We start from the raw sequence: 26,633 nt of genomic DNA, 5'->3' as shown, positions 1-26,633 counted from the left end.
AAATCTGAAAGCAACTAAACTGAAAAAGTATTTGGAAGTAAATCCAAAATACACTGATAATTAAAAAACAATACTTGAAAAACAATAGTTAAAATATATAAGTAGCTAATTAAATTATGAACAAGCACTTTTTGAAAAAAAAAAAAAATTTTTAAACATACCTGTATGGCAGGTGAATGTAATGTAACAAATAATAAATACAGTATAGTATACAGTATATAGCTTATATGTGGAGTCTCAATATTACTTAGTGAAGAGAAACTAGGATAGGTAGGGGATAAAGGGATGACAATGCAGAAAATTAAGAAATGAGCATTAAGGAGAAGGTGACAATTATTAGTTTGAATAGGTGCCGTAATGAGCTGATTATATAACTTTATAACCTCTTTTGCTAGGCCGGCTTATTATTATCAGAATGAATTATATTATTTGTAGATAGCGCTGGAGGCTTTATTAGATTGCTCAATAGTCTTCTTACCTTTCACTTGTAGCCAGGAAAAATACAGCAGCCTTCAATGTAGAATCAAGCTAGGATTGCCAGACATAAAAGCTTCCTACACAAGTTTACAATTGTGATGCAGGGATGCATCATTTTAGCTTAACACTGGTCGGTTTTTTGTTTACTAGTATCCAGTTTAGTTTATTCTCCAGATGCTGTATGGGAAGCTAAGGGAGTCAGTCATAATATTGATATAATTCCTTTGGCTGCAGTCCATATAAGGGCTATGGCGGCCCTAGTATCATAATGAATATGAGGAATTCCTTGTATGTAAATGTGCCTCCTCTAGATATATCTCTTCCACAAATTAATAACTTTAGGACAATGCCACCATATACAAGTATGGGATCCCTTATCAAAAAGGCTCCAAATTATGGGAGACCATTTTCCATACACTCCAAGCAAAATAGGAAAAATAAAGCAATACTTGATTCTTATTAAGCTGCATTGGTGCCAAAACAATGGTATTGGGTTTATTTAATATTTTGAATTTAAATTAGTAGACTTAAGGTATGGTGATCCAAGTTATATAAAGATCCCTTCTCTAGAAAATCCAGGTCCCAAGCATTCTGAATAATAGATCCTTTACCTGTATGTAGTGCCCTTAAGCAGAATAAACTGTATATAACAATGTTCACCTATCAGTAACTTTAAAATGTATTTCTCAACTGGAGACACTCTGGATGGAGAAAACAATAGTATTTTTTGCAACTGATGACATTACTAAGCACCATTTAGTACTCTACCTTGTGAAATATATAGAGTGCAGGAGTTCCATGACCATATAAAGGTGCCAAAGGCAGAGTGCTTTTATATAGGTCATGCAAGGTGAATTCCAGGGTCATAGTGGGTCAACCCAGACCCACTCCCCGTGCTGCTCCCATACCTCCCCTCCTTTCCTGATCGTCTTGCATCTTGAAGGAGGAAAGGTACACGCAGGCCCATTGGAGATGGGCTGTGGTCTCATGTTTCTTCTCCGAAATCCACCCCAGTGTGTTCTCGCCAGAGCCGACACAAGGCTTCCAGACATGAACAGAGATGAGGATTCTGCTAGTGGTGAGGGGCTGAAATCTGTCTGTGGATGTCATGCCACACCAGAAAAAGTTTAAATGCTTACCTGCCTGGAATTTAACATTTTATGGCCCTGGCTGTCAGGATTTTCCTGTGACATTTGTGATGTGTTTCTATTAAACTCATATGACATGTGTCTTTACTAAAGTGGAAGACCTACATCAGGGCTGTCAAATCTATTGAAGATTCAAGTGTTTTTGATATCCATAATGCAGGAATTATATCTTATGCACAGGATCTCACTGAAATGAGGGTTTCTGATTTACAAAAGTTGGTTCCAAACTGCAATCTGCTTCCAAATGGCTACTAAGAAAATAGAAACTTAAAGCAATGATCTGGCTCGTTTTTACAGTATAACATCTTTGTCTGTAAATAAGCCCTATTTTCAGCCCAGTTTTTTAAATGAAGAGTTGCCATGTTTATTGTGAGCAGAAAATCTACAGAGAAGATTCAAACTTTATAAATAATCAATGATTTACATGCCTTTCTCCATCTTGGGTTACCAAATTGAGCCACGCATATCAAGTGTAACACAGTGCATGCATATAATGGAACAGGGATGTGTGCGTAGAAGCTGCAGAAAATGGGCCTTATTTACTAAAAAAAAGTACAAAGTGCGAAGAGCAAAAAAAATGGTGCCCTCCACCATGGTTTTTCCCCATATTGCAGTATTTTGCCCCATAATTCTAGTGTCTTTGCAGCAACTGCAATTTGCTTTAATGAGCTGTAGCTGTGTGGTTGCATGTTCTATTTTATGTTGGTAATAACACAATACAGTACCAAGGTATTGTATTAATAAAAGGTACACAGAAAGACAGCATACTGTATTTAGACCACGGCAAAGTTAGCAGTGAGTTTGGTCCTGTATTTAGCCATAAATGCTGCTGTAGCTCTGCCACTGAAAATTTTTTGTTTAAAGATATCTATCTTAAGATTTCCCAAGTATATTACATATATTGCTTCTTGCACTGCCAGCTCCTGATCTTGTACCTATATTTTCATTGTAATCATTCAAGCAGGGTATTTACTAGTAACTGGGTAATTTTTCATGTAATGCGGAGTGATGCAGTTGCTTGCATTTTCTCTCTTTCTCGCTGTCATGCTGTGTATCTTTAAAAAACACATATAGAAGTACAAATTACCCTTCCTGCAGACATGGCTATGCCCTGGGCTTTTGTGCCAGAGTTTTAAAAATGCACTGAGTGAGCATTGCAGCATCCTTTAGTATTTATACTACAGCATCAGCTCTTCATGAATATATTAGCAAGACCTTCTGTATGCTGCCATCTGTATTTATAGCTTTGCTGGGTTGTCTAAGATTAGTGTTTTTAACTATTTGGGGCACAATAATGCACCACATTCTTGTCTTTTTGACTGTGCAGGCAGGGCAAAGGTTCCTAAAATAACAGGGAAAATAGCCTCTGAAAAGTGACTGTAACTGTTGGAAAACAGATATAGTACAGAGAGATGGTGCCTATAGTATCAGTGGGTATAATAGTCTCTGGGAAGGGACTAACTGTGGCTGTGGGATAGCTGGTATAGTAGGGAGAGATGGTGCCTATAGTAACAGTGGATAATAGTCTCTGGGAAGGGAGAGTGACTGTGGGATAGCAGGTATAGTAGGGAGAGATGGTGCCTATAGTAACAGTGGGATAACAGTCTCTGGGAAGGGAGTGTGACTGTGGGATAGCAGGTATAGTAGGGAGAGATGGTGGCTATAGAAGCAGTGGGATAATAGTCTCTGGGAAGGGACTGTGGCTGTGGGAGGTATAGTAGGGGGAGATGGTGGCTATAGTAACAGTGGGATAATAGTCTCTGGGAAGGGACTGTAACTGTTGGAAAACAGGTATAGTAGGGAGAGATGGTGCCTATAGTAGCAGTGGATAATAGTCTATGGGAAGGGACTGTGGCTGTGGGATAACAGGCATAGTAGGGACAGGTGGTGCCTATAGTAGCAGTGGGGATAATAGTTTCAGGCAAGGGACTGTGCCTGTGGGATAGCAGGTATAGTAGGGAGAGATGGTGCCTATAGTAGCAGTGGGATACTAGTTTCTGGGAAGGGACAATGGCTGTGGGAAAGCAGGTATAGTAGGGAGAGATGGGCCTATAGTAGCAGTGGGGATATGGATGTGGAATAGAAGATATAGTAGGGAGAGACTGTGCCTATTGTACAATAGGGATAATAGCCTTTGGGTATTTGTTGGATAGGTGGTTTAGTAAGGCGAGGCAGGAGCTTGTAGCAATCAAGATAATAGGTTCTGGACATGGCTGAACTGAGAATCAAAATACACCCTGTGTTGGTATAAGCTTTTGTTGCATATACTTTCAGTGTTTGTTTTCATTACTCTTAAGGATATGGGCACCTTTGGCCTCTATTCAGCTCTGCCCTCAGGCAGAAAAAAGTGGCAGGCAGAACATTTCCATCCACTAGTCGCAAAGCTTCCATTGAAATGCACTAGGAGAACTTTGGAGCTGTCCACCCCTCAGAAAGCCAAATTACCATTTTGACCTTTGCTATTTTCCAAAGCCTTGTGCTTTGTGAAATTACCTTTTGCTTTGTTTTTGCTTTACAAACAATGGAATTATGCATTATTTCCTACTCAGGTTTCTGCGTTATTGGCATTACTTTGGATGGTCAGTTCATTGCCTGACTGCGCTAGCACATGTGTTGACTGCTCATTTCAAATTTAAAAGAATGGGGAGCACAAAACTGTATATATCTTACAGTTGTCCCTTATGGGGGTTGATGATCACAGCACCACAACACAAAACCATTAAAATATTTTCTGGGAGGAGTGGCCTGCAGGCCCGAACTGGCAATCTGTGGGTTCTGGGGAATGCCATAGCCTAGGACTGCAGTAAGGTGCCATAGAAAGTCAGTATTTAGTGCGCTGGTGGGGGCTGTTTGTGTACACAGGGACGGATTTACATAGTCGGCACCCCTAAGCCCACTGCCGTTTGTCACCCCTGTCCCCTCCCCTTTATTCTTGCATATTTTCATCATCTGGATGGGAGCAATGGCGATTGGTGCATGGGCGCAATTTAAAAAATGATTGTATCTCCATCGGATCACCTGTGATTTTGAACCAATGCGGGTGTGGTTGGGCAGCATGCCGCCCCCTAAAATCCTGCCGCCCTAGGCCCGGGCCTAGGTGGCCTTTCCACATATCCGGGCCTGTGTGTACATGAAATGCCAGGGCCTATTTTGATTCTCAGTCCAGACCTAGTGGCCTGGGATATATCCATATATAGCATTGGCTACTTGCGACTTACACAACAGGGTCAGGGCCTTCGCCAAGTGGAAGCTATCCCTTTAAGATGTAGTATAACTGCATAACACAGGCTATTGCATATAAAAATATATTGATTGGACGCCAGGAGGTTCTTAGTGAAACAAAAGAGTTGTATTTATTGTAGACAAGGCACAATAAAAGTGACGACAGGTTTACTCACGCAGGAGTTGTAGCAGGTATAGCATATCACAGAGGAGGAAGGATAGCAGAATGATGATGCAGCATGATAGAGACAGTCACTCCCATAGTCAAATAGTCAAGAAGACCTCTGTCCCAAAGACCGATATACCAGTGAGGGGATCGGGATCAATCAGGTAAGGTACAGGCAGTCCAATGCTAACCTAGATTCCCTATCACTGAGTTCCCTGCTCTAAAGGCAAACAAGAAGCCTTTGGGAAGCTACTCCCTGCTATTGTCCTTGATGGAGCACACAGCTGCTCATGCTACACAACGCTGACTATCTCTCTCTCTTAGAGAGACTATTACAGGTCTGCCCAAATGATAGCTACTCCTCATTCATGATATTGCCTGGTTCCCGACTTCAGCACCAAAGGTACAGGTCTCTTTGGGGTAAATGGCTTTACTGGGGCCTTGGTGATCCCAGGCTCAATGGGAACACCTAGCTGCACAGACACCAGGAGCCAAAGAGGAAGAGGCCACTCCCTGCACAACAATATATAGCAGTGTGGCAGGAAATGGTATTGCATCCTTTGGCCTATAGCTATAGCTGTTACACTTACATGTCATAAAAGCTTTTGCCCAATAAACAACAGCTATAGGGAATGATACAAGAAAGGTAGGTAATTCTATTGGAGCCTAATAGATCCTATAGGTCCCTACAGTACTATGCTGGGAGTCAAAATAGGCCCTGGCATTCCAAGTACAGTGAGGCCCAGACAAACCCGGATTTGTGGGCAGGTCACAAAGGCCCAGGCCTAGGGTGGCAGAGAGGCATGCTGCCTGCTGGCTGCATTTGAACTGGGGACTGAGCAGGAGATTTGGCAGTTTTAATCTCCCGCCCATCTAGTCCCCAGCGCTAGCTAACATGGAACTACCAAAGTGATGGAGGTGAGCAGTGGGGCTCTGCAAGCAGAGTAAGTCGGGTATGGGGGATAGGGTTGCCACCTTTTCTGGAAAAAAATATCGGCCTTCCTATATATTTTACTTTTTTCCCTATTAATAACATTGGGATCAGCCATCATTTTTACCGGCCAGGCCAGTAAAATACTGGCCAGGTGGCAACCCTAATGGGGGATAGGGTTGCCACGTGGCCGGTAAAAATTATGGCTGATCCCAAGGTTATTAATAGGGAAAAAAGATAAATATATAGGAAGGCTGGTATTTTTTTCCAGAAAAGGTGGCAACCCTAATGAGGGAGCAGGTCGAGAGTGGGTCTGGTGCAGGGGGTATAGGGTCGGGTGCGAGTGGAGCAGGGGCTGGAGAGGGTTGCGTGGCCAATGGGCACACAGTTTCTAAATCCAGCCATGGGCCCAAACAGCCTTCACCAGCCAAAAGTGACTGTCTATGGCATTTGTCAGAACTCACTGATTATCAATCTGAGCCTGACCAAGACCCATAAGGTTTATCACCTGTTCTTGTGCCATTCATATTATAGAATGTCTTGTTTTTATCACAGACTAAAAAGGGAGGGACCCTAAACTGTCATTTTGCATTATTGTTATTGAAAGGCAATGATACAAAAGCTAGTATTTTCTTCAACAAAATGTGACCACCCTAGACTATAGTGCCCTGATATTAATGATTAAAAAACTCAGGTTGTGCGTGTGTGTGGTGTTACAATGACAGAGCATAAAGCACACATGGTGAACACCTCTGCAATAGGAAAAGCGCGCCACTCCCTTGCTGGGGCTGCTCAGGGTGTGTAGAGAGGAAAGGCAAAAGGAGGGGGGTTAGCAGCAACTCCGGTTGCTACGGAAACAGTGATGTCATCTCACCCTGCATCTTATTGGAGGAAACCCCGTGGCCCAAGCCGCAGCCTGCTGTTCAACCTAACCCACCCTTTTTTCCTCCACCCCATACTCCCGCCTAACACTCCCGCGCTACAGCGCCATTGGCTGTAACAGCTCAGGAAACGCGGAATTGACAGGCGCCCCCGCGGCTTCTGATTGGTCCTGCAGATGAGAGTAGCATTCCTGTTTGCCAACGCCTGGTAGGCAGGTTTGGTTGCGCAGGACAGGGTTTCTTGTGCGCTGCGCCCGAAGTCGCCGCCTGGTATTTCTTGTCCTCAGTCTGCCGGCCGCGTTGGGTGAGGAGCGCAAGGTGAGTTCGGCTCGGAATCTCTGCGTTATTCGACGTGGACGGTGGGGGGAGACTCGGGTTTGTGTCCGATTTACAGCATATTGTGTGTCTGCAGCTCGCCCTTCCTTATGTCTATGGATTCTGCTTATGATATGGGCGATACCATTAACTAGGGGCAGTGATTGTCACTAGACAGCCCGTCCTTGGTATTACATTATCAGGGCGGGCAGCAGTTCCCTCAGTTCTGTTAACTGGTGAAGGATTATGGGAATTGTAGTTCTGCAAGGGTTCTAGTTGCCTTTCCTGGAAGCAGGTAGAGAATCTGAAACACTGCAGTGAATGGGGTGATGGATTATATAGTGTTATCATTGATTCGTTTTATTTTTAATCTTATAATTATGGCTGGGTATGACAGTGGTGTAACCCTCCCTTTGCACATGCTTCTCCTCTTTATCTACTTCCTTGAGGGACCCGTGTGCTTTCATTGAAACTGCATTTCTAGGAAGAGCCCACTATATATACATTTATATCTGTCTCGGCTTTGATATTCCTTTGAAAATTCTCATCTTGCATCAGTGGAAACAATTGAAGCCCTAAAATAGTATTTTGCATCAGTGGATACAATTGTAGCCTTTGTACAGTATTGCTGGGAGGCTTGAGTCGCTATTGTATGGCTGTGGGCAGCGATGAGATGACAGTTGCGTGAATATGTAGCGTGTAACTGGGCAAGGCAGATGCCGTGTCTGCTCCGTGACACTATGCGGTGTCTTCTTGACATTGGGATGTGACATCTCTCATTGGTGCCATGTCTGATTCTGATGATTGCTTTTTTTTTTTTTTTTTTTGGATGTACGTATATAAGGTTTCGTATATTTGCCGTCGGCTTTTAGTTATGGGCTCAAAAGACCTTTTAGAAACCTCAGTCTTCTGGTGTGGTATTGGGTGCTGGTCTTTTCTTGCCAGAGCGGTTGAAAAGAATCTTAGATCTAGAAAGGACCCAGCCTAGAGTATTTCCTTTAAAGAGAATAAAAAAAAAATCTTGCATGTTGCAGTGCTGGGAAGCCTGGTTCCCTTGAAGGGAGGGAGGAAAAGAGGGAGAGGCAGCCAGGGCGGGGAAAACTAGGAGCCTCCAGACAAAAGGAAGGGCATCCTGATCCATTCCTCCTCCTTTCTACGGTCTAATGTTCATTGCAGGGCTCCTCCCTCTACACTTCTCTCTTTCACCGCTCTCTAGCTGCAAGGAGCCGTCTTCTCGGCCGGGTTTTCTTGAATTTTAAGCGCACGTCTGCCATTGAAGCTCTGTAAAACTTGCCTAAGGGCCTTTTGTTTGAAGCAAATACCCTGAAGTTTTAATCTCCCCTTAGCATGGTGCGGAGAATGAGGATTAGAGAGAGGCCGGCTTGGGTGTGGGTGCAGGTCAGTAGACCCTGCTGATTTGATCTTTGATGGAAGAGATATATTTAAAGGGATTCTGTCATGGTTTCTATGATTTTAGTTTTTATTTCTAAATTACACTGTTTGCACAGCAAATAATTCACTCTACTATATATAATTTCTTGAACCAGAAAGTGTGTTTTATTTTAGTTGTAATATTGGTGTGTCGGTGTATTTCAGGTCATTTTGCCTGGTCATGTGCTTTCAGAAAGAGCCAGCACTTTAGGATGGAACTGCTTTCTGGCAGGCTGTTGTTTCTCCTACTCAATGTAACTGAATATGACGAAGTGGGACCTGGCTTTTACTATTGAGTGCTGTTCTTATTATTATTCTGTTGTCTTGTGTTAAGCTGGCCATGCACTATAAAATTTGCTCGTTTGGCAACATCGCCAAACGATATGCCCATTAACGGCAGGGCTATATTGGGTTAAGACAAACGTTCAGCCCTAGGGCCGAACGATCGGATTACAGGAGCAATGGGCTCTGATGGGTCGATTGCCTGAAAAATTTAAACTTCCCGATATATATCATGGCCAGATATCCCCCATACACAGGCAGATAAGCTGCCGAATTGGTCTAAGGGCAGAGACAGGCGAGAAGATTCGGGTAGATTTAGACCTCGTGAGGCGACTTTGGAAAACGAAGCGCACAGAGTGCCATCCCACTGGCGATTTAGATTCTAGACGGTGAGGAGGCAGTTCAGGGAGATTAGTCACCTGAAGAAGAGTCGATTTGTCGCAGGGCGACTAAATCTCCCCGAATCTTCTCGTCTGTCTTTGCCATAAAGGACCGATATTGGCATCTTTAATCTGCCCATGTATGGCCACCTTTAGGGAGCTGCTACCTGGTTACCTTCCCATTGTTCTGTTAGGCTGCTGGGGGCGGAAAGGGAGGGGTGATATCACTCCAACTTGCAATACAGCAGAAAAGAGTGACTGAAGTTTATCAGAGCACAAGTCACATGACTGGGGGCAGCTGAGAAACTGACAATATGTCTAGCCTCATGTCAGGTTTTAAAATTAAATATAAAAAAATCCATTTGCTCTTTTGGGAAATGGATTTCAGTGCAGAATTCTACTGGAGCAGCACTTTTTAGGGAAAAAAACTGACAGTATCCCTTTAAAGTTTTTAACACCATTACTTATTTTTTTTTTCAGGTTACAGCTGTCCGCGCATCAGATTCACCTAGAACAGCTCTTGTCGGTTGGCAGACTTCACCTTTTCCCTCCTTTCCGCCTATCTGACTTCCTCCCTCAGCACAGCCATGGACAGGACCGCACAAATCCAGAAGGCCAAGCTAGCAGAGCAGGCTGAACGTTACGATGACATGGCAGCCAGCATGAAAGCCGTGACAGAGTGCGGCACGGAGCTGTCCAGTGAAGAGAGAAATCTCCTTTCTGTTGCCTACAAGAACGTGGTGGGCGCAAGAAGATCTGCCTGGCGTGTCATCTCCAGCATTGAGCAGAAGTCGGACAATGAAGAAACAAAGCTGAAGATTGCCAAAGAGTACAAAGAGAAAGTGGAGAGTGAGCTACAAAGTATTTGCGAAACTGTTCTGGTGAGTTAGTTTAATAAGCACTAACTGTATCACTAGGCAGTAGAGTAAGTATAGGCTCTTGCTAACCAAACAGACCTGCATTTAAAGAAACAGTAACATCACAAAATGAGTCTATATAAGTAATACAAATATAATTCAGTGTTGCCCTGCGCTGGTACAACTGATGTTTGCTGCAGAAACACTATTCTAGTTTATATAAATAAGCTGCTGTGTTGCAATGGGGGCAGCCATTCAAAGGAGAAAAGGCTCAGGTTACACAGCAGATAAGCTCTGTAGAACATAATGGTGTTATCTGTTATCCACCATTTAACCTGTGCCATATAGCCTTTTTTTCAATTTCCGACATTGCTACTCAGCAGCTTGTTTATATGAACTACAGTAGTGTTTCTGAAGCAAACACATCAGTTTTACCTGTGCAGGGCACCAGTACACTTTCATTTTTTTTTTTAGAGTTACTATTCCTTTAAATTTTGGTCCCCTACCAATCACAGGTCCTACTATTCCTGACCTTACAGGAAACCACAGGTATTTAATAGGGTTTTTTTTTTTGTTTTTTTTTACAGCATACATACTACTTTAAGAAGGGGACTGCCTCTTGGCAGTTTAGTCCTTTGCATAGAGTAATCTATAGGTATATTTCATAAACTATGCTCACCTGTTTACTGGACCATATTTGGGTCTCATTTGACAACACAGAGCGTGTATAAGAATGTATTCAGGGAATGTGTTGGGGATCATCATTCCTAGAGAATTAGTTGTCTTGAGTTCCTTCTGTCCATGTGCAGAAAGTCGCATACATAAATGTATTCGACTAGGACCAGACACGGCCAAAATGAGTTTGCTCAAATCTGTAGGCTGGTTTCAGACCCTCACTGCAAGCAGTATCCTCTTCTTGCGCATCTGGAACACTCGTCTGATCTGGCACAAACACACTCTGCTGATTGAAGTTGTTTCACCGGGTGTTTACGCTGGAGCCGACACAAGGACACGGATCTCTATGATGATATAATAGCTGTTAAGGGTAAGGACACACGGCAAATTGGGGGGAGATTAGTCGCCCCCGGACTGCATTCCCCTTCCTTCCCGCCAGCTATAATGATAAATCACCAGCAAGATGGCACTCATGGTGCTTCGTTTTTGCGAAGTTTCGAGCGACTTCGGAAAACGAAGCGCCGCAAGTGTCATCCCGTTGGCGATTTTTCATTATAGCCGACGGGAAGGCAGTTCAGGGAGATTGTTGCCCTGAAGAAGAGGCGATTTGTCGCCTGGGCAACTTATCTCCTGAATCTGCCTGTGTGTCCTTACCCTTATAGCTAAAGATAGTTATCTTCTGTTATCTTTAAATAGGCAATGAGTGAATAGCTTGTGTGCAGACAACCTTTCGCCAAAGATGAACACCCAGCATTCCTAGGTGCTTCGCTGTCAAGGGTTTCCCTTGACTGTAACATCAGGTACCTCAAATGGTTTTTACAGTTCTAATTTGTCTGTTGTTCGTCTGCAGCTGCAAGCAATGCTGCAGATCATAGCTATAGGTAAAGTTGCAAATTAAATTATATTATAAGGTATACGGTTTACTCAAGCATTTAACCCCCTCCCACCACAGTTTGCTCGATCGCTAACCGCTTTTAGTCCTATGTGGTAAGTATGTACTCTCTTTGCATACTGGAAGTGATTTGAGGCTCATTCTTCCAGCCAAGTTTACTCTAGTTTGTTCAGGGTAGATGGGTATTGCTAGTGCACCTCAATTTTGAAAGTTATGTATTTTCAGTTGTATTAAGATCAGGACTTTGACTCGCTATAGTAGGACCCTCACCTCAGGCACTCAGGTGTTCTTTTGCCCTTGGATGTGGGATCATTGTCTATTAAATAGTGAACATTTACCCAAGTTTCAGGTGAAATTACAGCATTCCTAGACCAGGCCAATGAAAAGCAAGCACACTGTATTTTTAGCAGTCATCTTACTGTACATGTGCTATTTGGAGTAATGGCTTTATTTATGTCACCCTTTTGTCCACACCAGGGTATTGCAGAGTTTCTGGTATGAATGATGGTGGGCTTTTACGTTGATCGTACATGGGCTGATAAAACCTGGTGACTTGTTAATAATATGTTGAAGACTTGGTCAGGTGGGAACAAGTATTTATAAAATGCCAACAGTGCTGTACAATATATGAGTGTATATATTAAACATAAAGGATAACCCACAAAAAACACCATTACCCAACACAAGAGGTAGAGAGGGCCCTGTCCAAAAGAGCTTAAAGGAACAGTAACATGAAAATAGTGTTTTCAAGTAATTTAAAATATAATGTACTGTTTCCCGGCACCGGTAAAACTGATCTGTTTGTTTCAGAAACACTACTTTTAATTTAAACAAGATGCTGTGTAGCAATGGTGGAAATTGAAAATAGGCTATATGGCATAGGATATAAATAGTAGATAACAACATTGTGTTCTACAGAGCTTATCTGCTGTGTAACCTGAGCCTTTTCTCCTTTAAATGGCTGCCCCCATTGCTAAACAGAAGCTTATTTATATAAACAATAGTAGTGTTTCTGAAGTAAACCCAGCACTTTTACATGTGCATTGCAAAACTGCAATATATTTTTATTACTTGAAAACGAATATTTTTTTTTTGTTACTGTTCCTTTAAAATCTAAAAGGAGAACGGGTTAAGACACGAGGTGTGGGAATTAGCCAGATCAGAAGTCAGCAACGAAAGAGATGTGAAATTGAGAGAGCATTTAGCTAATTTTGCTTCTGTGGCTTATGAGATCTTGGAAAGAGTGATTGGGAGAAAGTCAGACAGACTATGGGAAGTACATATATGAGCTCCTTCTGATACCCTGCCCAACTGGATATCTTTCGGCATGTTTGAAAGTCCTGTCACTTCTATGTGGCTAATGAGTCTGCTTGCCAGCCAACCATAGGATCAGGCAAAGATCTCCTTGTATGCGACCCTTGCTAAACGAGCAGATAAATTGATATATGAACCCTATTCTCAGCTGCGGAACACTTTCTTTACCTCAGTGTGATAATTGGCTTCTCTTTGGATTCTCATACAAGGTCTGCTGCGTTTTGAGCAATGGCTTTTCCAAGGCTGTGCATGTGGATTCCGCCTTTCTGATAATCCAACCAGTATTGGTCACTGGAATAACATTTGCTATGCAGTGCTGTAACCAGTATAGTAGTCCACTATTGTATTTGTTGCTCAGACCCTTGGCTAATGACATTATTTTACTGGATACTTTTTTAAGGCACTGCATTTAATCCTGATCATTCTATGTCTATATCAAACTACATTCTAATTGCTTCTATGAAAAGGGTCTCCTTGTGGCCCTCCAGCCTCCCTTTACCAGCCTGTAGGGTTAGACATAGTGACACAGATCCTCTTAAAACTGGAACGTGCTGTTTTTACTGATGGTGAATTCAGGGCTATAATATGTAGAGCACTTTTTAATTTTTTTTTTTTTAATGAAACTGTGTTTAGAACTCATGGCTTACATGTAGTATGCTCATTGCCTGTACTGGGGCACAACAAAAGCAGTTTAGCATATGTGTTCCCCATGGCTATTATATTGTCACATTTTTGTTTTATTCCAGTCACTATCTGCTCATTCTGAAAGGGCAGAGACACACGGACAGATTAAGGGAGATTAGTCATCCAGCAAAAAATCTCCTCTTCTTCGGGGCGACTAATCTCCCCGAACTGCCTTCCCGCCGGCTAGAATGAAAATCGCCGGCGGGATGGCACTCGGATCGCTTCATTTTCCCAAGTCGTCCGAAGTTTCCTCGTGAGGCAACTTTGGGCGACTTGGGAAAATGAGTTGCTACGAGTGCCATCCCGCCGGCGATTTTCATTCTAGTCGGTGGGAAGGCAGGGTAAAACAGTCCGGGAGATTAGTCGCCCTGAAGAAGAGATTTGTCACTGGGCGACTAATCTCCCCGAATCTGACTGTGTCTCTGCCTAAAGCTGGCCATAGATGTTGAGATTATTAAAAGATCAGATCGTCATCGTGAGACCACGATTATCTCGGAACGATCGTACGAATTGTCCATCAATTAAAAAGACCAATTTGCCAGGAAAACAAAGGGCAGCTGCCTGCTTGGCCCTGCAAACATAGATAGATTGCACTGGGACCGACAAAGATTTTTTAACCTGGCCGATCAATTTCCTGACAGATGTCGGCCGAAAAATCGTAAGATGTTCGATCGTTCGAATCCCACTAACCGCACGATAATTTCGAAGTATTGGTCGGACTTCACTAAAATCAGTCGTTCGGCAAGAGAAGTCTTTGTGTCTATGGGGATCCTCTCTAAGCTTCTGTATTGTGTGTAACCAGCTTTAGGTAACATTGTTTGCTCCATATGTAGTGCCCTCTGCTGGTCACAAAGTGACAGTTGTAATGTAATGGTTTGAACTGCAAATCCTGTTGGCCATTAAACATGCTGCATAAATTTATGTTCAATGGGAAATGGTAAAGTCCTTCCTGTTCCTTTTTGAGCCAGTGGCTAGGCCTGTTGGTAGATTTTTTTTTTTTTTTTTTTTTTTTATGTGGGTATGTCTATCTACATTTGTCCAGAGTGCTCATGATCTGATTGATTAAACACTTTGAGTTGAGTGTTAAGTTGCTCAGCATCAGCTGTTTGGGGCCAGCCACACACACGTGCCTTTCATGGTTTTTGGAAGGTTATTCTTTCATGTTACTTTTGTGCACACAGGGATTTTTGTGGGGATCTAGATGTGCCCACCACAGTCCACTGGACGCAAGTGATTCTAGTTTTGTCCTGCTCGCACAAACAAATCTGCTTTAGAGCATTTTAATGGGGTTGTACACCTTTAAATTAACTTGTAGTACGATGTAGACGGCAATATTCTGAGTTAATTTGCAGTTAGTTTTTATTTGCGTTTTTTGTGTTATTTAGCGCTTTATTCAGCAGCTGTCCAGTTTGCTATTTCAGCTATCTGGTTGCTAGGGTCAAAATATCCTAGCAACCATGCATTGATTTTAATAAGAGACTGGAATAGGAGAGGCCTGAATAGAAAGAAGTAGTAGAAAGTGGCAATAACAATACATTTGTAGCCTTATAGGCAATTATTTGGAGACCTATGACCAACCTCCATAGCTCCCTTTTACTAGAATGTGGAAATGCACTTCAGCCCAAGAGTGAGAGATTTTCAGCCTGATGACTCCTTAGAGCACTCACCTTTGTCCTGCACATTTCTCAATTAAGTTAATGTAAATCTTGGCAGGCAGTTGTGCTTTTCAGCCGTCTGAAAGTGATGCATGCAACATTGGCATGTTCTTTTTATTTTTTTGAGTTGTAATATTGGTGTGTAGGTGCATCTCCGGTCATTTTGCCTGGTCATGTGCTTTCAGTAAGAGCGAGCACTTTAGGATGGAACTGCTTTCTGGCAGGCTGTTGTTTCTCCTACTCAATGTAACTGAAGGTGTCTCAGTGGGACCTGGATTGTACTACTGAGTGCTGTTCTTAGATCTACCAGGCAGCTGTTATCTTCTGTAAAGCTGGCCATAGATGTGAAGATTTTTAAAAGAGCTTTTCGTTATCGCGAGACCGCGATTATCTTGAAATGATCATTTAAAATGTACGATATGTCCATAAACTAAGAAGACCATTTCAAGTGATATTGCCAGGACAACTGAGGGTAGCTGCCTGCAAACATATATTGCACTGGGACCGATACATTTTCTGATCAATTTTCTGACAGATGTTGGACGAAAAATCGTAAAATGCATGATTGTTTAATTCCCACTCAACTCATGATAATTTGACGGATTGGTCGGATTGCACTGAAATCGATCGTTCACCAACGAAAAATCTTTGCATCGATGGGGAGCTGTATTATGGTTACCTTCATATTTTTCTGTTGTTAGGCTGCTGGGGGGGAGGGGTGACATCATTCCAACTTGCAGTAAAGAGTGACTGAAGTTTAGTAGTACGCACAAGTCACATGACTGGGGGCTCCTCAGAAACTGACAATATGTTTAGCCCCATGTCAGATTTTAAAATGAAGTATCCATGACAGTATCCCTTTAAACGGTTAAAAAAAATTGCTAGTATACAGAATACGTAGTATTGTGCTGGAGAGGTTTGACAGAATATATTTTGAAAAGGCTTTTAGCCACTAGTACTAGGGAGAATGTACTGCCTCTGTGTATGGCCTGCTATTGTGTGTGTGCAATTCGTTTTTCCACTTAAAGTGGTTGTTCAGCTTCCAAGAACCTTATTTCTGGTGAACAATCTGAAAACGGAACCGAAAAAATAATTTTTTTTTATTCTAATTACTTTACATTTTATTTTTTACAGTTTTTCCAAAATTGAAGTCTTCATTCCTGTCTCTGGTGTTTGTCTGGCAGCTCAGTGATCCAGTTGCAGATTGTGAACTGTTACATTTAATTGTAACGATTGTTCTAAGTTGCTATATTAGTTGATACATTTGTCAGCTGCATCGGTGAAATATTAGCAACTATTGTTGCTATTAAAGGGGTTGTTCACCTTTAAATGAACTTTTAGTATGATGTAGAGTGATCTTCTGAGACAATTTGTAATTGGATTTAATTTTTTATTATTTAAGGTTTTTGTACTATTTAGCTTTTTATTCAGCAGCTCTTCAATTTGCATGTTAAGCATTCTGGTAGCTAGGGACTAAATTACCCTAGCAACCATGAACTGATTTGAATAAGAGACTGGAAAAGGAGAGGCCTGAATAGAAAGTTAAGTAATAAAAAGTAACAATAGCATTACATTTGTTTTTTAGAAGGGGTCAGCAATGCCCATTTGAAAGCTGCAAAGAGTCAGAAGAAAAAGGAAAATACCTATAAAACTATAGAAAATAAATCATGAGGCACAATTGAAAAGTTGCTTAGAATTGGCCATTCGATAACATACTAAAAGTTACCTTAAAGGTGAACCACCCCTTTAATGAAACTTGGGGATTTTGCTTAGCAGGGAAAAATATAAGAACTAAATGTATCAATTTATATTTATTAAACAGCTTATGGTCTAGGTCTAGGTTTTTTTTTTACCAATGAGCCACATTCAAATGTAAAGAGATCTGACATGGGGCTAGACATTTTGTCAATTTCCGAGCTGCCCCTGGTCATGTGACTTGTGCCTGCACTTTAGGAGAGAAATGCTTTCTGGCAGGCTGCTGTTTTTCCTTCACAATGTAACTGAATGTGTCTCAGTGGGACATGGGTTTTTACTATTGAGTGTTATTCTTAGATCTACCAGGCAGCTGTTATCTTGTGTTAGGGAGCTGCTATCTGGTTACCTTCCCATTGTTCTTTTGTTTGGCTGGTGAGGGGGAAAAGGAAGGGGGGGTGATATCACTCTAACTTGCAGTACAGCAGTAAAGAGTGATTGAAGTTTATCAGAGCACAAGTCACATGACTTGGGGCAGCTGGGAAATTGACAAAATGTCTAGCCCCATGTCAGATTTCAAAATTGAATATAAAAAAATCTGATCGCTCTTTTGAGAAATGGATTTCAGAGCAGAATTCTGCTGTAGCAGCGCTACTAATTGATTCATTTAAAAAAAAAAAAAAAAAAATTTCCCATGACAGTATCCCTTTAAGGGAGCAATACATGCATAACAAATATTCCTGCGTGGTACAAAATAAGTAGGGATGCACCAAGGATTTAGTTCGGTATTCGGCCAGGACTCAGCCATTTTCAGCAGGATTCAAATTTGTATTCATACGAACATTTTTATTGTTATACAAAGTTTTTTGGTTTTATACAGACAGACATACATACATATATATGTATTTTTCATAAAAAACTGGAGTCTTCTGTAGGCTGCCAGTCCACATAGGGGCTACCAAATGGCACTTATTTTTAGGGACGCACCAAATCCACTATTTTGGATTCAGTTGAACCCCTGAATTCTTTGCAAAAGATTTGGCCGAATACTGAATCCTAATTTGCATATACAAATCAGTGAGGGGGAGGGTAAAAGAGGCGCACACTAAGTTTTATTTTTACTTTTGTTTTGTGACGAAAAGTCACATGATTTTAAGGATTCCGTTTGGTCAGGCACAAGGATTCAGCAGAATCCTAGATTAGAGAAAAAGTGTGGATCACACCTCCTTTAAAAAAAGTTTCTCCTTTATTGTTGGAAAAAGATTACATAAAAACATGTAACTCCAGTGTCATGCCTGACATGTTACAGTACACATTGTTTTTATGCAACCAAAAATGCCAAACTTGCAATTAAAATACAAGAAGCTGCTTTGAGGCCACTGGGAGCAAGGGGTTGGCGAGACGCATGTTGGTCTGGTAAAAGTAAAGAGCATTCCAGTTTATAGCCACAGGAGGGCAGTATATTGTTGGTGCCTAAAGGCAACTAAACCAGTGGCAAATTGTAACAAAACACCCTATGGGCCGAGGGGCTAAATGAAACCCCGGCTCAGCCCATAGGGGCTGTTACAATTCGACACTGATTTAGTTGCCTTTAGGCACCAACAATACACTGCCCTTCTTGGATCCATGCGTTATCAGTGGAGTTCTTTGTGACGCAGTCCCCTTCCCTAGTAGTTCCATTACTGCTGACTTGTGGGACATAGAATTACACTGGAAATATTAATAAAGTGATAACAAATAAAATAAATGCAGATGATCATGCTTTAATTTTATTAAATGTGATGCCTGATAATTCCACTATACTCGGGCAGATTTATCAGGGGTTGCATTTCACATTCAGAAAGTAGTTTTTTTATTTATTTATTTTTTTTTTTTTTTGGGACTGTCTTTATCTGTAATAATAAACAGTTGCATGTGCGGTTATGGGATCAGTTATCCGGAAACCCGTTATCCAGAAAGCTCCGAATTACAGAGGCCAGCTCCCATAGACTTTCATCCAAGCAATCACATTTTTAAAGATTTCTTTTCTCTGTAATAAAATGGCACCTGCTATGTGATCCCAACTAGCATATGATTAATCCTTATTGGAAGAAAAACCAGCCTTTTAATGTTTACATGGTTTTCTAGTAGACTTAAGGTGTAAAGATCGAAATTACAAAAAGATCTGTTATCCGCATAACTACAGGTCCCGGGCATTCTGGTTTATTGGGTCCCAGGCAGTCGGGTTAACGGGTCCCATACCTGTACTTGATGGTAACTAATCTGCATCAATCCATATTGGTAGCAAAATAATCTTATTGGTTTATTTAATTTTCTTTTCTTAACAGATTTAAAGGAATTGTTCAGTGTAAAAATAAAAACTGGGTAAATAGGCTGTGCAAAATAAAACATGTTTCTCATATAGTTAGTTAGGCAAAAATGTAATGTATAAAGGCTGGAGTGACTGGGTGTCTAACATAATAGCCAGAACACTACTTCCTGCTTTTCAGCTCTCTTGGTTTCCACTGATTGGTTGCCCTAGTTACCAGGCAGTAACCAATCAGATTTGAGGGGGCGGTCACATGGGTCATATCTGTTGCTTTTGAATCTGAGCTGAATGCTGAGGATCAATTGCAAACTCACTGAACAGTTATGTCCCATGTGGCCCCCCTTACGGTCACTGAATGTAAATGTGTTTTCAAAATCTTACTCCAGGAAGACCAGCTTAAAGGGCAGTTACAGTATGTAGGAAAGCAAAAAGGTATTCTCCCTTAAATAGGTTGAACTTTTAGTATGATATAGAGGGATCTTCTGAGACACTTTGCAATTGGATTTCATTTTTTATTTGTGGTTTGGCTTTTTTTTCAGCATCTTTCCGGTTTGCAAGTCCAACAATCTAGTTGCTATGGGCCAAATCACCCTAGCAACCATGCACTGATTTGAATAAGACACTGGACTATGAACAGGAGAGGGTCTGGATAGAAAGATGAGTTATAAAAAGTAGCAATAACAATAAATGTGTAGCCTTAAAGAGCATTTGTTTTTAGATGGGGTCAGTGACCCCCCATTTGAAAGCTGGAAAGAGTAGGAAAAAGTAAACAATGAAGACCAATTGAAAACTTGCTTAGATTTAGCCATTCTATAACATTCTAACAGTTAACTTTTAAAGGTGAACCACCCCTTTAATCTTTCATCATCTATTCTTTGGTCTTGGCTTGCCGCCCCACCCCCCCATTAATCGAAGCCCCCTTGGCCTGAAAGCAACTGTAAGAAGCCACTGTTCACCCTATCGTAAAACTCTGTATAAATAGAATTATTGCACATTGATTGTTTGTGACATGTTTATTATCTGTGTTCTACAGAATATACTGCACAAAAAATGCATCAAGCTTTAATTTGCCCTTTCTTTTTTAATTTTTAGAACCTCCTTGACAAGCACTTAATAAGCTCTTCAACTTCGACTGAAAGCAAGGTATTTTACCTTAAAATGAAGGGCGATTACTATCGGTACCTAGCAGAGGTGGCAAGTGGAGAAAACCGAGCTAGTAAGTATTTTTCCTAATCTAGACTTGGAGGAAATGTCTTGTCTGTTCTGCATCGATTAACTCCAATTTAATCTTATCAACCTACTACTTCTATATCCGTTACCTGACTTGTGTTTGCACCTGGGTGACCCATGGCAGCCAATCAGTGATAAGCCTTGTAGCTGCAGGTAGAACAATGAAAGCAATGATTTGATTTGTTGCCATGGAATACTGCACTGGGTAAAATTTGCTCACAGTTTGTAAACAAACCCCAGTTCATATTTCATGGGAAAAAATGTTTTTTTTTTTCTTTTTTCAAAATGCATCAGTTAATAGCAGAATTCTGTACTGAAATCCATTTCTCAAAAGAGCAAATGTTTTTTTATTTTTTTTAATATTTACTTTAGATATTTTGGGCATTTCCCAGCTTCCCATAGTCATGTGACTTGTGCTCGGATGAACTTTACTTTTCAGTCACTCTTTACTGCTGTACTGCGAGTTGGAGTGATACCACCCCCCCAGCAGCCTAACTACAGAACAGTGGGAAGATAACCAGTTAGCAGCTCCCTAACACAAGATAACAGCTGCCTGGTAGATCTAAAAACAACACTCAATAGTAAAATCCAGGTCCCATTGAGACACATTCAGTTACATTGAGTAGGATAAACAACACCCTGCCAGAAAGCAGTTCCATCCTAAAGTGCTGGCTCTTTCTGAAATCACATGACCAGCCAAAATGACCTGAGATGCACCTACACACCAATATTACAACTCAAAAATTAAATTTTACATGGTAGAGTGAATTATTTGCAGTGTAAACTAGAAATAAAAACGACATCATAAAAATCATGACAGAATCCCTTTAAGGAAATCTTGATTTGTCTAAATACCAGCATATATCAACTGGCAAAGCCATCCACTAACTATCCCTTTGGTTTAAAAGTTGATCCTTAAGACTAATGGCATCTTAATTTTCCTGTTCATGTACTTAAAATGTTTCGTATTTCACCCACAGAAACAATAGAAGATTCACAAGCCGCCTATCAGGATGCATTCGACATAAGCAAAAAGGACATGCAGCCAACACATCCCATTCGTTTGGGTCTAGCCTTGAATTTCTCTGTGTTTTATTATGAAATTCTCAATAGTCCAGAAAAGGCCTGTGCACTCGCTAAAACCGTAAGTGGCTGAAATGTGATATTTTCCTAGTCTGAATGACTTAAAACGTCCAGTTATTATTTTGAGAATGTAAAATTTAAAAAGATTGATAATAGGGGCCCTTTGATTGCTGCAATGCTGACTTTATACCACTGGAGAGATGGTAACATGATCTGGCTGGATTCCTGCACCCATGCAATGTGTTTAGTTAAAAGATTTTTTTGGGGGACTACTCCATATCCATTTTGGTGGGGGAGGGGGGTAGTCCTCATTTATATGCTGCAAATTTCATAAAGTAATAGCAGTGGAAAATATCCTTATGCACAGACATATGCTATTTAGGATATCTTTTCTTTAATAGCAGATTACCACGTCTATTAAACAAAAAAAAAAGTAATAGCTCTGACTCCTGATACAGTTTAGTAGAAGCGTCTGGTTAAAGGAAATCTAAAACTTAACTAAAATGTCTTGCTTTGTGTTTCTATACCAGCCCAAGGCAACCACAGCCTTTAGCAGTAAAGATCTGTGTCTCCAAAGATGCCCCAGTAGCTCCCCATCTTCTTTTCTGCTGATTCAATGCACATGCTCTGTGCTGCTGTCACTTACTGAGCTTAGGGACCCACTCACAATATACAGCACACATAGAATAGAAATGTTACAATATATGGCTGATTAGTAATTAATACAGATAATTACTACATGGCAGCACAGAAACCAGTGCAATTAGCATCAGAATTTAATAATCAGCCCTGTAGCATCAGCTTATATTACAGACCAACCTCATTTTCTGCTGGATAATTTGACGACCCGTAAGCTTAGCTTCTCAACAGCTGCTCAGAGCCCACTGAGCATGTCACAGACACTCTTAACAAAATTGTAGATGGAAAACTCCTGTGACAAGTTTGAAGGCCTGAAACACAACTACTATAGATATGCTGAACCTTTAAAAGGGCTGGTTCATTAAGTTTAGTATATAAAATATTGCATTTCTACCCATATTAATTTCTAGGGTTTAGTTCTCCTTTAAAAGACCTGGTGAAGAACCAAATTCTGCTGCAAGTCGGAACCATAGAACTGGGATAAACAAATCACTTTCAACTGTGATAAAATTTACAAATGGCTTTAATTATACATTTTTAATTTTGTAATTACTTTATTTATGCAAAAAAATGTATTCACTGGATGAGCCCTTTAATAGTTTTAAGAATCACGTAAAATGTTGAAAGCTGAGGTAAAGTGTGTAATTTACAGGTGACAAAGCTGCACAAAAATTCTTGTGAATATTGATTTAATTGTGCTATGTTTTGTACAGGCGTTTGATGAAGCCATTGCAGAACTCGATACTCTAAATGAAGAGTCTTACAAAGACAGTACCCTTATCATGCAGCTGCTTAGAGACAACCTAACAGTGAGTATACACAAACACACCATCATCAATTTTTTGTTAGTGAGTTATCTGCTGTGATTTTCTGGTTACAGACTTTTCCTGTTCAGATTACTCCAGTGGGAAGGAGGATATGTCTGTCTGCTCCTCTCTCTCCCTCCCACTGAACAAACATGTTTTTAGGGCAAAACAATAATTGACCCTTACCCAGGATGTCCACTGTCACAGCATGCAGCTAAATGAATGCTAACTTGGAAACATGGCACTCTTTTTAAAAAAAAAAAAAAAAAAGAAGGGGGGTGGGAGGATGTTAACACCGCTATTAGCCGTTATCCTGACACCTTTTTTTTTATGCAGTGAGAATATAAATAATAAACAGCTGGTTAATTCCCCCCACAAGGATGGCAGTATTTTGAGTCCTTTACCCTAATAAGAATCATTAAGATGCTTAGGGAAAAATTATATAGGGGAAACGTGCAGAAAACAGATATTAGTTGGAAAAGAATTATAGAGAATGAGATATATAAATCAGCATATCCGTTGCACTATGTAGACTTCATTTAGAGGTGCCAGATTCATAACATGTAAACTTACTTTTTAGGGATGCACCGAATCCTGGGTTCGGGATTCGGCCTTTTTCAGCAGGATTCGGATTTGGCCGAATCCTTCTGCCCAGCCGAACCGAATCCTAATTTGCATATGCAAATTAGGGGCAGGGAGGGAAATCGCGTGACTTTTTGTCACAAAACAAGGAAGTAAAAAAATGTTTCCCCCTTCCTACCCCTAATTAGCACATTGGGTGATAATGCTAAAATGTTATAAAGCAGCAAGGAAGGACATTTCAATTTTGTTGCTGGGATAAAACTAAAATACTTTTAAAGGGGAAATATAGAGAAAATCAAAATGTAATATAAGCTTCAGCATACTGAAATAAGAAACTTTCTAAATACAATCAATTAATTTTGTACCGTTTCTAAAATAATCAAATTTATCTTCACTATCTCTCTCTCAGCATCTGTTTCTCTTCATTCTGTCTTCATTCAGGAGTTGGGTGTCAGATAGTCATTGACCGTTAGATCCAATATATCTTAATGGGGGGCTCCTTTTGCCTAGAAGATGTATTAGAGCTCACTCTATTAAAATCACCAGAAATCCTGTCTCTCTACATGCAGGATTAGTGCAAAAGGCAGTTATTTTGTAAGATTTTTCATTTTTTGTTAGATCAGTCATTTGAGTGAACTCTAATACAACTGCTAGGAAAAGGCAGCCCCCTATTCGACATAGTGGATCTAACTGTTAATGACTATCTGACACCCAACTGCTGCATGAAGAATGAAGCGAAACAGATGCTGAGAGAGGAATAGTGAGAATAAACTTGATTTCAGAAATGATGCAAAATATTTAATTGATTGTATTTAGAAAATTGCTTATTTCAGTATGATGAAGCTTATATTTTCGCGATAGTTCCCCTTTAATAAAGCCCCAAACCCCAGGTTTAACATGCAAGATTACCCGAGTATTGTAGCAAATATTTAGGATCCTTGCAGGTTGCATAATGTAGAGCCAGACAAATCACAGGCGTACGTCTTGTCTCCAGTATTGGGGCAGAACTTTTATCATTGCACAGCCTTACTATAACTTGTTGCCTGATCATGTGAGTAGGTTCTGCTGGAATGTCCTCTTCTTATCCTATATGATTGGTCTGTGGCTTTTCAGTCAATGGATTCTGATTAGCCTGTTTAAAATAATCAACTGAAAAACCTTTTGCTGTGTTTGCTTTTCTAGTTATGGACATCGGACACCGCATGTGATGACACCGACGCTGTAGAGCAAGGAGAAAACAACTAAACCGAGCAACTGGCACATCTTTATTCCTGAACCCTTTTTACACGTCTCCATTCCTACGCTCCACGTGGATTTCTTAGAGCAAAAGAGCCCATCCATGTGTAATGGAAATCAAGTTTATAGTCTTTTCACACTGCAGCTTTGGGGAAATTCCATTCCTTATTATTATTTTTTTTTCTCCCTTTTTAATGTGTCCATCCTTCTGGTGTGTGGTTACTGCTGTAGAGAAGTATTAACAGTTTAACCTCATTTAAAAAAAAACACAAATGAGAATAAAACATAAGTAACTTGGAACACTTATGTTGAGGACTGAAAGCCTGTGTGGTATTTAAATAAACAAAAAAAAAAAATTGGAACTATGCTTTTCAGAAAAATTCCTTTTTTTTTTTATATCTATCGTAAAATAAAGTGAGGGAAATTGTAGTTAACTGTTGAATCCAACTATGTCTGTCATTTTTTTTTTTATTTGTAGCTTTTAAAAGACCATATTGCCCTGTGAGGGGAGAACAAAAACAAAATGATGATGGTATACTGCAAGTGGTTAACTTCCAATTTTAAGAACTACAAATGTCAGACTTCTGGTGTATGTCCAGATGGATAGGACCCTTATTATAAATTTGGCTGCTTTTTTTTTTTGTTTAACCAGTTTTGCAGTTGGCAAGTGTTAAACGTCATCATCCATCAGCGGCTCCTGACTGTTTGTGGACAACTTGACTATTTTTTCCAATGTTTGCTGCTTCAGTTGACATTTGCCTCCTTCAGTAAATCAATAAATTGTCATTACACTCCTTGCCTGGTCTCATAGTGTTCCTTAAAGCTCTCAGAAATCATTGTGTGGCAGTATAAAATAAAGCTGCCTACATTAAAGGGATAGTGACATCTATAGCATTTTTATGGCTGATTTGGTAATGGCTACATATGAACCAGGTACATTCATAGGAAATTAGATGCCACTGAAGTTAAATAGTGTCAAGTGCTCCATCCAACAGTGGTGGGCTTCTCCAGGTCCACTTAACAATTCAATTTTATTCAACTACACTATCTATAAACCAGTCTAACTTGCACTGACCTTTTACCTTCCATTCATATTTTTGATCAGATTATTAACAGCGGACAGGAATTTTTCTTTTTAACAGTTGAATACATTCCTGGAGGTATATGACATGTATTTTATTGGTGGTAAATTCGAGAGAATATATAAATACATTTTGGAACACTAAGCAGGTAACAGATTTTGTTTTAACTCTTACTGGCAGAACACCACCTATCCCATTAAAGGAGAAGGAAAGCCACTGAAGCAGTTTATTGCCAATAGGTAACCACTGCAAGCTATAACCCTATATTTATTTTGCAGAATGCTTTACCATACCAGAGTAAATGGCTCTAGAAGCTCTGTTTGTTTAGGATAACAGCTGCCATATTAACTTGGTGTGACATACTGTAACTTTCTGCCTGTCTGTCCCTGCTCACTCATAGCTCTGGGCTCAGAAAACAGGAGGGGGGGGGGAGGGAAGGAGGGAGGGAGGGAAAAAGGAGCAAACTGAGCATGCTCAAGCCCTAGCCCTGTAGGTTTATGCTGAAAACAGGAACTGTGATACAGAAGCCCACGTGTACACAATAGAAGGAAAGAAATGCTGTGTTTATTTAGACAGAAGACTCAGAGCAGAATTACTTTGAGCATTTACTGGTGTATTTATATTGACCTTTTTGATAAAGCTTACTTCATCTTAGCCTTTCCTTC

The 26,633-nt window shown here is 40.6% G+C and overlaps 1 protein-coding gene across 1 annotated transcript; it reads left to right on the top strand.

Annotated features, from left to right (window-relative positions):
- Positions 1-6,961: 6,961 nt before the first annotated feature.
- Positions 6,962-25,680, top strand: ywhaq.L (tyrosine 3-monooxygenase/tryptophan 5-monooxygenase activation protein theta L homeolog). Its single transcript, XM_018264007.2, has 6 exons — positions 6,962-7,143; positions 9,714-10,114; positions 20,403-20,526; positions 21,521-21,684; positions 22,976-23,071; positions 24,833-25,680. The coding sequence occupies exons 2-6, from the start codon at positions 9,821-9,823 to the stop codon at positions 24,893-24,895; spliced, it is 741 nt and encodes a 246-aa protein (XP_018119496.1). The 5' UTR covers positions 6,962-7,143; positions 9,714-9,820; the 3' UTR covers positions 24,896-25,680.
- The last annotated feature ends 953 nt before the right edge of the window (positions 25,681-26,633 follow it).

Source organism: Xenopus laevis, chromosome 5L (assembly GCF_017654675.1).
Source record: "Xenopus laevis strain J_2021 chromosome 5L, Xenopus_laevis_v10.1, whole genome shotgun sequence".
NCBI lineage: Eukaryota > Metazoa > Chordata > Amphibia > Anura > Pipidae > Xenopus > Xenopus laevis.
Note: the sequence above shows the minus strand (reverse complement) of the source record. Positions and strands in the feature narration are given on the sequence as shown.

What these genes read in the sequence shown, in the direction of transcription:
- ywhaq.L (XM_018264007.2), top strand. Translation starts at nt 9,821, where the DNA reads ATGGACAGGACCGCACAAATCCAGAAGGCCAAGCTAGCAGAGCAGGCT. An exon ending in GTATTTGCGAAACTGTTCTG is followed by an intron (nt 10,115 to 20,402) that starts GTGAGTTAGTTT and finishes TTTAATTTTTAG; the next exon opens with AACCTCCTTGACAAGCACTT. An exon ending in TGCTTAGAGACAACCTAACA is followed by an intron (nt 23,072 to 24,832) that starts GTGAGTATACAC and finishes TTGCTTTTCTAG; the next exon opens with TTATGGACATCGGACACCGC.